The sequence below is a fragment of the Centruroides sculpturatus genome, unplaced genomic scaffold, assembly GCF_000671375.1.
Source record: "Centruroides sculpturatus isolate CEXI.00-Female unplaced genomic scaffold, Cexi_2.0 scaffold83, whole genome shotgun sequence".
Taxonomy (NCBI): Eukaryota; Metazoa; Arthropoda; class Arachnida; order Scorpiones; family Buthidae; genus Centruroides; species Centruroides sculpturatus.
Window position 1 is genome coordinate 938,024 of NW_019384393.1, and position 11,630 is coordinate 949,653.

Sequence of the window (11,630 nt, forward strand, 5' to 3'; positions counted from 1 at the left end):
AAATATGTTAAAATATTAAAATTTTATTAATTTATAATTACTATAATTAAAAATTATATAATATTTCTACTTACTGACGGCTGGCAGTTCTTGTCAATTTAATTAATAACTTTTTCACTTCTTCAGGATTATTATTACAAGTATAAAGATAGCTGAGAGTTGTAGAAACTCCATGTTGTTCTAATAATTCTGCAACACTGTATGGAACATAAAAAAAATAGTAATTTAAGTAATAAAATATTAAATAAATAAAACATATATACAGAGCATAATAGATTATGATCCATTGTGAACAAAGATTATCAAAAATTTTTGTATCAATGTTATAATATGATTTGCACAATTAAACAATTGTTGTAATTGTTGTTAAAAGTAAATTTCTGTTTCAAATATTTTGATAACATATATATATATTACTGAATTACTTTCTCCATGTTATTAAACAGCAACTAAACTAAGTAATATTTAATCAGAATTGTTCTTTATAAAGTATTTCAATATTCTATCTATGTATCTATATCTATTTCAAATATATATATAAAATGTTTATTTGAAATAGATATAGATACATAGATAGAATATTGAAATACTTAGTAAAGAAGAATTCTGATTAAATATTACTTAGTTTAGTTGCTGTTTAATAACATGGAGAAAGTAATGTTATTAGTTACAAAAGAAGCCATTTAATTAATGAAATTTCAGAAAAGTGATTAAGTTAATTATGTATTTCCAATTTTCATCATAATTAATTAAGGAAATTTGCATTGAGACATCTACAATTAATTTCTATTGAAAAGTTAATTACAAGCTATTTATGCTATATAAACATAATATTGAACTGTTGTAAAATTAATTCAAATAATATTACATTTCAAATTTAAATTTACATAATAGCAAACAATTCAAAATTATAAACTTGCCCTTCATCAAAATTTATATTAAAATTGTATAATAAATTGTAGTTTACTAATAGTGGTAGTTCTGGCAGAGATATAACTGCAAAGATAATTAAAATCTACCAAATTAACAGTAACCTACAAAGAAAGGTCTGTTTGGAATAAAGGCTACTTCATTATTTTAGGAACTTTTTTTGATGTGTTTGTCAAATTTTGTCAACAATTTGAAAATTCATAAAACAATGTAATAAGCTTTATGTTTTTTATCAATTTAAGAATACTATCAATTACTATTTTTATCTTATTATATTTTGATCTATTTATGGGTTTAATTAGATGAAGAAACAATAAAGATATTTATCTTATTTTTTCGATACAAAAAGTGAAGAGTATTTATTGGATATGAGAATAAATTATTCAGATAACACTCAAAATAATTATTCCTTTCAAATATTTTATTAATGTGTTTGAAAATTATTTTTAATAGAACAGTAAAAAGTATAATTTATCAATTTGTAATTTTTACTTAACATATAAATATTAATAAATTTTTTTTTATCAGAAAACTACATTGTAAATCAAATAATTAGAAAGAGAATGCTAACTATATTGAGAATACAGTTAGTCTTCTCTTTCTAATTAGTTTTTTAAATATTTCTTTAAGTAATTATTGGAGCAATAATATATAAATATAATTGATGTAAAATATATCCATAATTTGATTTTAAGTATCTGAAAGATTTTGAATATTAGATTATAATAATTCAGCAATAAAAATATTTAAAGCTATAAAAACAAAACAATTTCATTGTAAAATTTTATTATAGAAAAAGTGTTAAAAATCAGAAGAACACACTATTGTTTGTAAATAAAAGTAAACAAACAAAGATATTTTGATTAAAATTATCTCTGTTTGCTTAGTTTTACTAAAATAAATTCTTGATATACACATTCATTTATATATTATTATAAAATAATTGCTCATTACTTAAAAAGTATTAAATAAAAATAGAAAATAGAACTTTCTTTAATACAAAAAATAGACAGACAGATGGCCAAGATAGTTATGGCATTAGCCTACTACTCTGAAGGTTTTGGAATCATCCCCACCATCTGGAAGTGATTCCAACTCCCCAGGAACATTGCATAGACATTCATTCTGGATATATTGGTCCCTGTCCCTTCCCCAGGTCACACCACTCTAGGTCAGGCTCCATTGTGGGCCTGACCTAGGATGGGGATGGAAAAAATGATCCTCTTAGTGCCACAGAGCAAAAAGAGTTTAAAAAAATAAAAATTTCATAGCATGTAAGTACGAGGGCTGTTCGAAAAGTTTGCGGCCTTGCCTATATGCGGCGCTGCGATCAATTTAATTTTTGGCGGGAATAATTCAGTCATCCTTGTTAAAGATACGATACCAATTTCCGCTTGATTTGTCATAAAGTTTTGCCACGACAGCTTAGCAGATAGTCAATGTGCACATGCTTTGTCAAAAATGGAGAAGATGGAGACTCGTGCGATCATAAAATACCTGACGAAAAAAGGGTTGACCGCATCTCAAATCAAAGCTGACATGGATGAAGTTTTAGGATAGTCTGCTCCTTCGTACACCACTGTGAAAATATGGACAGCCCTTTTTAAATCTGGCAGAGAAAGTGTGGAAGATGACCCTCGCAGCGGACAGCCGTCAACTGCTGTCACTGAAGAAAACATCGACAAAGTTCACGATTTGGTGTTAGCAGATCGCCGTTTGAAAACGCGTGAGATAGCTGAGATAACAGGCATCTTTGTAGACCGAAAGCACCACATCTAACCGAAAATTTGGGTATGACGAAGGTCTCAGCAAGTTGGGTGCCGCATCTGCTGACCTCTGAGCAAAGACGTGTTCGCACTTTGATGTCAAAGGAGTGTTTGGACTTCTACAAGAAAAACCAACGGGATTTCTTGCGTCGGTTTGTGACTACTGACGAAACGTGGATCCATTACTACACTCCTGAAACAAAAGAACAGTCGAAGCAATGGAAACACCACAGTTCGCCACCACCAAAGAAGGCAAAGACAGTTCCATCAGCGGGTAAAGTGATGGCCTCGGTTTTTTGGGATGCTAAAGGCATCATCTTTATTGACTACCTAGAAAGAGGAAAGACCATCAATGCTGTCTATTACTGTATACTTTTGGAAAAACTGAAGAAAGAAATCGAAGAAAAGAGGCCACACTTGAAGAAGAAGGTTCTGTTTCACCACGATAATGCCAGAATCACTGAACAAAAGATGAACGAACTTAACTTCCAATTAGTTCCACATCCACCGTACTCACCTGATTTGGCCCCCAGTGACTTCCACCTTTTTCCAAATTTAAAATAATTCTTGGTTCGAAAGAGATTTCACTCAAATGACAAAGTCATCTCTGAAGTAAACGAGTATTTTGCACACCTTGACAAATCGACCTATTGTGATGGCATAAAAAAGCTAGAACATCGCTGGAATAAGTGCATTGCTAACAAAGGAGACTACATTGAAAAATAAAAAAAGTTTTAACATTATTTTGTTTGTTGTTCTATTTGAGGCCGCGAACTTTCCGAACAGCCCTCATAATCAGTACAAGTATCTTCTTTCACATACAGAAACATTTTTCCTTTTAAATATCTATATTAAATGCCTATTATTTAGGAAATAGATAAAATTTTGTAAATAGATATATCTGATTCCTGGCAGTTTAGTTATCAAGTATTTATTTCTAGAATTTTGACTTATTTTTATAAAAAAGTTATAAAGAAAAGTATTATAAATTAATCTTACCTCAAATATTTTTCTAGTTCATCCAAACGATCGTGTAATTTATCAATTTCAGAACTGGTACCACTTCACATATTCAAAAAAATTTATTATTAATTTTATTTAATAATTTATTTATTTATTAATGTATTTCAATAAAAAAATATAAAAATATTCTCAAAATAAAAATTATGTAAAATTTTAAAAGATAAGCCACACAACTGTTTATTGGTGTTACAGAAAATTATGTTTAATTCACAAATACTTTTGGCAGTATATAACTGTTCTCTTCAGACAAAATGGAGAACAGAATGCTAGAATTCTAGAGATAAAACACTTTCAAATTGTTTCTCATGGGCGAGCTTGGAACTTAAATTATAAATAGGAAATTACAAAAATTATATGATATGAAAATAAGTATGATATACAATTATTATCACTAATAAAAATAACAGGATTAATATACAAATAAATAATTAATAACAAATTAAACAATAATTAAACAAAAACAAATATACTGGAGCATCATGTTGCAATGTTTTATCACAAACTACACAACTTATGACTTTAGAAAGTTAAATAGTGCTACCCATAGCTCTGGTATCTGTGGGAGAGTTGCATAACATTGATGTAATGAAAAGGGATGATAAAGACAAGTTACACTTTTTAAAAAAATCTGGAGTTTATGCCATACCCTTACAAAACCCACTAACTGGATCAAAACTATTATATATTGGAGCCACTGTCAGAATGCTCTGTATCTGTCTTGCAGAGCATTGTGAAGATGTTTTACATAGCATGCGTACAACAGAATTGGCCAAAAAAAGTGATAGAGTATAACTTTGACCCTCTTTGGTTGCAAATTTCGCCCCTAAATGCTATGGGGACAGAAGAACACTGTTCGTATGGGAATCCCTTTTCATTACATCAATGTCACTGTGCAACTCTCCTCCACATAACAGAGTTATGGATATTTAATCTTCTAAAATTGTAAGTTGTACAGTTCACGATTAGATTAAACGTTGCAACATCAATGGCGCACCAGTGTATTTGTTTTTTGTTTAATTGTTATTATTTATTTATATATTAATTTTGTTATTTTTATTAGTGATAATCATTGTATATAATACTTTTTGTAATATTGTATAATTTTTGTAGTCATATATTATTATGTTCCATGCTTGTATGTGAGAAACAATTTGAAAATGTTCTATCTCTAAAATTCAAGTACAGTAGACCATCGATTATCTGACCCCTGATTAACCGTCACATCGGTTAACCGACCATTCTAGTCGGCAGATTTCAAATGTCCGCTAGAGATGTAGTGCTGCGATATTTGGCTACGTCTTGGCTACTTTGATATTATTTTTGTTAAATTTTTGAGTGTTTTAGCTGGCAACACTGACTTGACCATGAAAGGGAGGCCAGTATTTAAACAATACCTAATTTTCTAATTATGATTGATTGATTAATTGTTTTGTGAGCAATAAAATAATTTTAAAATAATTTTTAATGATAGAATAGCGACGACTATTATTTTAAAAAAAAATTTGTTAGGCTTAACATTGATGAAAATTCAACGCAAAGTAGGTTAATAGCGATATACTAATATACTATACTAATAATGTATTTTTTTTCATTCTTTTCGGTTATCCGATTTTTTCAGTTATCCGACCAACCCGAGTCCCCAATTGAGTCAGATAACCGATGCTCTACTGTATTCTGTTCTTCATTTTTCCTGAAGAGGATAGTTATACACTGTCTAAAGTATTTGTGAATTAAACATATTTTTCCATAATGCTAATAGATAGTTGTGTAACTTATCTTTTATTGTTAGTACTTGATACATGTTGTTATTTATATTTTAACATAAAATTTATAAATAATTTCAAATAAATTATACTTTATTTCATTTTAACTTAATATAACATGTCAAAAGTTATAGATTAAATTGATTGTTCGAAGAAATACTTATACCAAAATTATTTAAAATGTTATGGAAAAAAATAAAATGTGTGATTAGTATCAAGAACAAATTTGAAAGTTAAAGAATTTAGGTGAAATTTTTCAAAACTTCTTAAAGGATTTATATCTATGCCATGAAAATATACAGTTAATTTAGGATGATAAAATGTTTATTAAAATTTCAATGTAATACATTTCTATACAGAGTTATGGAATTAAATTTATTTACAGCTATGTATAAATATGAAAGAATTATGGCATAGATGAAAAATTATAATAGTTAAGGATAAATTAACCTATAATAGGAATAACTTATGTAATTTTGATTGAAATCTTTCTGGCATAAAATAAAATTCAGAATTTTCATATCAATGAAATCAAGGTAATCACTAAGAAAAATATGATGTGAAAAAAAAATCACTTTTGATTTGGATATATTTGTAAGAAAGAAAAATGAAGACTACAAGTCAGCTCTGAACTAAAACCCATTCTTTCCCTCTTTCCTTCTCTACCTCAAGCTATTTCATAATCTTGTATTATTTGCTGTAAATTATTTCTTTAGAAAAGGAACATTAATCCACACCAATGCTTGCCTCATCAAACCATCTTTATTTTGTCAATGTCATATACACATTTCAGGAACTTTCCTTGTCAGTATGGCAATTCATTTTGCTTTGTTTTCTATCAAAAAGACATCTCTGTAGTAAGTTCATGTAAAATGATGATAAACTTATTAAAAATTTGTTATTTTCTTTAATTTAACAATCTGGAAGAAAGAATAATGTACTTGGATATGTTGTTTTGGAATCATTGAGCTGACTTGATGAGTCAGATTTTTATTTTTGTATTTGACTTGTAGTCTTTCTTCTAGCAACCTGCTTAGACTAACAAAAGACCCCCTATTTCTTTTTTGACACCAGCTATTGAGAGTGAGGCATTCTTCTGTTGATGTTTATTGTTAGAGAAACATAGATATCTGTATCCTCACTATTGCTGATAAGTGTATGAAAATTAATCTGTTTTTCCTCATATAACTATAGAAAAGAAGTTGGAATACTGTAAAACTCATATAAACTGCATCACAGAGTAAGATCATCTCTCACTCTTTTAATTTGCAAATTTGCAAATTATCATTATTTAAGAGCTATAGGTTGGAAACCTTGATTTTAAAATCAGGGTCTCCAACCAATGGCTCCTGAAATGAATTTATCCAGCCCACATAGCTTGTTTTCACCAACATTTGAACTAGTTCAAAGCATAAATTTTTGAAAAGTTAACTATATACTGTATAAAAAGACCTTGCTGCAAATGATTTTTATAAAAAATATTTAAAGAGATTTGTTAAATTTTTACAAATCTCTGCCAGAAGAGAATTTTAAGTCTTTTAGGAAGTATTCATGGGGAATATTTTCTATTTTCTGCTTTTTATGTACATTTTTGAACAAACTTTTTTGAAAATGAAATACAGTATATAAAATCAAAATATTGAACATCACTGCCCAATGAATATATAATAGAAATTTTAATATTGTTCACCATAAAATTCATTCCCAATTTTGATGACATTCTTTAAAAAAGAACAAATTTCATGTTCATTTATGTCTGTTTTATTCAGAAATAAATAAACAAATCTTAATTTTTGACTATATCTTTCGTAAATGGCCCCAGACATTTTACAGCTAACATGACCCTTCTCAGAAAAAGGTTAAAGAGCCCCTGCTTAATACTGATAGAAAAGAAATACAAGAAAATTTTGTTCTTTTGCAAATTGAATGTTTTAAATATTGTAAAATATATAATACTGTACAAAATTATGCATTAAAATAAGGAATAAAAAAAACAGTTCAAATACTTTAAATCAAACTTGGAAACTTGGAATATTTGAGACATCTTAATTGTGCAAAGATTTTGACATTATAATTCTTCTTCAGTTTTATATGATTATTAATTTTGAAATAAAAAACTGAAACCCAATTGAAATATAATTTTACATTTAATTTCTTGAACGATTAAAGATTAAAGATTAGATCTATGTTCTAATTATAATAGAACACAGAAATTTAACAAAAGTTAATTATAATAGACAAAAATAGAAAATATTGAGAAGGTAAGATAAGGTGGTTAAATAACAGGAAATTTTTAAAATAAAATTGTTTAAGCTATTCTTACTGCTGAGAAAGGCAAAAAATAAATAAATAAATAAATAAATTTACATTTAATTTCTTGAACGATTAAAGATTAAAGATTAGATCTATGTTCTAATTATAATAGAACACAGAAATTTAACAAAAGTTAATTATAATAGACAAAAATAGAAAATATTGAGAAGGTAAGATAAGGTGGTTAAATAACAGGAAATTTTTAAAATAAAATTGTTTAAGCTATTCTTACTGCTGAGAAAGGCAAAAAATAAATAAATAAATAAATAAATCAAAAAAGAATGATAGAGATGTGTAGCAGTAATTGAAATGTTTATGAGTAATCTGTAATAATTGTATTTTCTTTAAAAAAAAATAAAACAATTCAAACAAATTTGTTTTGTTTTAATAACTCATTATCTTAGTTATTCTATTTTACTCTATTCTAGGTGATGGCATCATAAAATTTTGATATAACAAGAAATAAAAACAATTTATTTTTTTCTTATTTAATTTCAACTAAATTAATTTGATATTTGGATTCAAAACAGATTTTATTATTCTGAGTTATAAATAAAAATTTTTAATCTTATCTTCCAGTTTATATTCTTAAAATTTTAAATAGTTATATAGGGTGTGTGAGAAACAACTGACAGTTTCTAAAATAAAATAACACTTCAGGGAAAAGCATAAATATTTGTTGCTTTATATATATATTATTTTTTAATGGAGAATGAATATGTGTCACTTATTTCCTGAAATAAAATATTGCAAATGGCCACCATATCTTGCAAATTAAAATTTCAAAACCATCAGATGCTTCTGGCACACTCTGTACTTATATATCTTTAAAAAGTAATAAAATTATCACAATATATAATTACCCATATCCTCTTTGAGGTAAACATTCAAGTATTCCAAAAGCTTGAGATAACTGATCTTCTCTAAATATAAATATATTATTATTATNTGTACTAAAAATTGTATACATATTTAAACAGAATGACTATCCTATGCAAAAAAATCCTAATAGAAAAAATTATTTTCCATTGCGAGATATATTTATTTTTTTATTTGCATTATTTGCATTTAAATTTTAGTAAAATATCAATAAAATTATATTAATCTTTGTAAACTTTATTCCACATCATAAGGATTAGATGAAATTATTAAAGTAAATAATTTTAAGAATGATCTAATGTAAAAGATAATTTCTATAAATATATTAATTTGTATGAAATGCTATATTTTTAACTTACATCAACACGAGAACTTTCAAATATCTTTAAGCAATTTGTAAGCTCTTCAGTTGCTAATTTCACTAAATATTCTCTTAGTAATTCTTTATGACTTCCAGGTCTATATTTATTACAACACTGAAGAAATGGCAACAGCCATTGTTTAACATCTTTTATAAATGTTGATTCTGTACTCTACAAAAGAAAGAAAAATTGTTATTAAAAATTTACTATTATAAAATTTATTCAACAATTTTTTACATTTTACAATTTTATGAAATTATATTTTTAAATTATAATTAAGCCAAAATAAAAACATTTTAGTATCAGTTTAATCTTCATTTATAACCACTTTTACCTCTTGCATGCATAAACACAGTCTAATGCCAATGACATTAATTCAGCAATATCTGTTATAATGGGGTCAGGTTGCTAAATATTCATAATAAATAAAAGAAATAAAAGATTATGTTTAACACATTTAAATCAAACTATAGTTAAAATATTAAATATCAATTTAAGTTAACATCTAATATGTAAATATAAAAAACTTTAATAAAATTGCACTTTAATACTAAAGATTAAAACAACTAATTTGACTTTAACAAAACTTTAAAAAACTACTTTAAAAATGTTAATATAATGATATAGTATTGTGACATCAATGATCTGCAATCTTAACTTTCACTTCTAATACTCTCTAATCTTGTGATTAACTCATGCAATAACTCAAAATATATACAATTTAAAAAATTATTATTATTTACTAAAAATTATAAAGAAATCAAGTTTTTAATTACTATTAACATTTCAATATGTAACCAATCCCTAGAAAATAACAGTGTTTGAATTATCACATCCACAGACTCCAAAAATACTAGCCAATCAACAATTTTATTTTACCCAGCAGAACAGAAGCGGGAAGTTAAATTATAACTATTAACATTGTTTAAATTAAAAATTAAGAACTGGTAAATAATTTTATCAGTTTTAATTGTAATATTAACAACTATATATAAAATTATCAACATATTTTCAAATACTTTTTTTAATATGACTACTTAAACAAAAAATGTTAATATTATGTACTAAAAATTGTATACATATTTAAACAGAATGACTATCCTATGCAAAAAAATCCTAATAGAAAAAATTATTTTCCATTGCGAGATATATTTATTTTTTTATTTGCATTATTTGCATTTAAATTTTAGTAAAATATCAATAAAATTATATTAATCTTTGTAAACTTTATTCCACATCATAAGGATTAGATGAAATTATTAAAGTAAATAATTTTAAGAATGATCTAATGTAAAAGATAATTTCTATAAATATATTAATTTGTATGAAATGCTATATTTTTAACTTACATCAACACGAGAACTTTCAAATATCTTTAAGCAATTTGTAAGCTCTTCAGTTGCTAATTTCACTAAATATTCTCTTAGTAATTCTTTATGACTTCCAGGTCTATATTTATTACAACACTGAAGAAATGGCAACAGCCATTGTTTAACATCTTTTATAAATGTTGATTCTGTACTCTACAAAAGAAAGAAAAATTGTTATTAAAAATTTACACTATCTTACGTTTCAGGTACATAAGCACCATATATAAATTTTAATATTTCATTAAAAATCAATTATAATTTTTATAGTAATAAGAATCAAATTATTTTATTGAATTTTAAATTCAAAATCTGATAACTGTTTGTCAAAACTTGAGCTCTTAACTATATTTTATTAAAAGAATTATAAACTGCAAGTAAAGAATTTTGAATTTTTTATGTTCAAGCCAAACACAGTATTCATTTTATTCTATATCTGACTTTTAAAATTCCAACTTCTTTCAAAAGAAAAAGTTCTAAATAAATAATAATAAAATATTTAACAATATTAATTGTTATAATTAGGGGGAGTGTCTCGACTGTCGAAGGTGCTGGCGCGATAACCTCAAGAGAAGAGTTGATACAACATTGTGTGATAATGATTCGCTCTTGGAGGAAAATACTACCTCAATTTAAGTGGAAGTATAACAAATGTCTTTCTCTGCTAGTAATATTATACCTATTGCTTATTTCTGGTATAGAACCTAACCCAGGACCTTTGCCTAGATCTCCTCAACGTGGCGGCCACACAGATATGCAAAAGAAGGGGCGTGGGAGGCCGCGCAGTGTCATTCCTAAAGCTACAGAAAAAATAAGAATATCTGGAACTAATTCCAGTCAAGAAATTCTGCCTGAAGAACAGGAGTATGATAGAGAGGAATTAAACGATGGGAGAACTCCAAAAATACAAGACTACTTTCATACTGTACAAGGAGCAGACACTCCAACAGCAGAAGAACAAAAATATTCGCTGAAATCCATATACGATTTGATTCAAGAAAAATTCAATCAATTAAACACCGAGTTACAAAATATCAAATCAGAAGTTAATTATCTGAAAGAAGAAAACAGAGTTTACCAATTGGAATCCAAAAGAGTAGCACAAGAATTGGAAGAAATGGATTCAATAATTAAGGATAATTCCCACACAAAAGGTGAGCTAGAATTTGAAATAGATCAATTATTAAATGAAAAAACGAACAAAAATATAGTAATTATTAATTTTCC

The 11,630-nt window shown here is 26.5% G+C and overlaps 1 protein-coding gene across 1 annotated transcript in view; it reads right to left on the reverse strand.

Annotated features, from left to right (window-relative positions):
• The window catches only part of LOC111618282 (neuroblastoma-amplified sequence-like), a 102,219-nt gene that overhangs the window by 50,050 nt on the left and 40,539 nt on the right, over positions 1–11,630 (reverse strand). The window contains exons 29-33 of the mRNA XM_023359778.1: positions 10,386–10,559; positions 9,371–9,444; positions 8,659–8,718; positions 3,696–3,758; positions 75–197 (exon numbers count right to left, since the gene is read on the reverse strand). Of these exons, the coding sequence (XP_023215546.1) occupies positions 75–197; positions 3,696–3,758; positions 8,659–8,718; positions 9,371–9,444; positions 10,386–10,559 (494 nt within the window). The remainder of the gene's footprint in view (positions 1–74; positions 198–3,695; positions 3,759–8,658; positions 8,719–9,370; positions 9,445–10,385; positions 10,560–11,630) is intronic.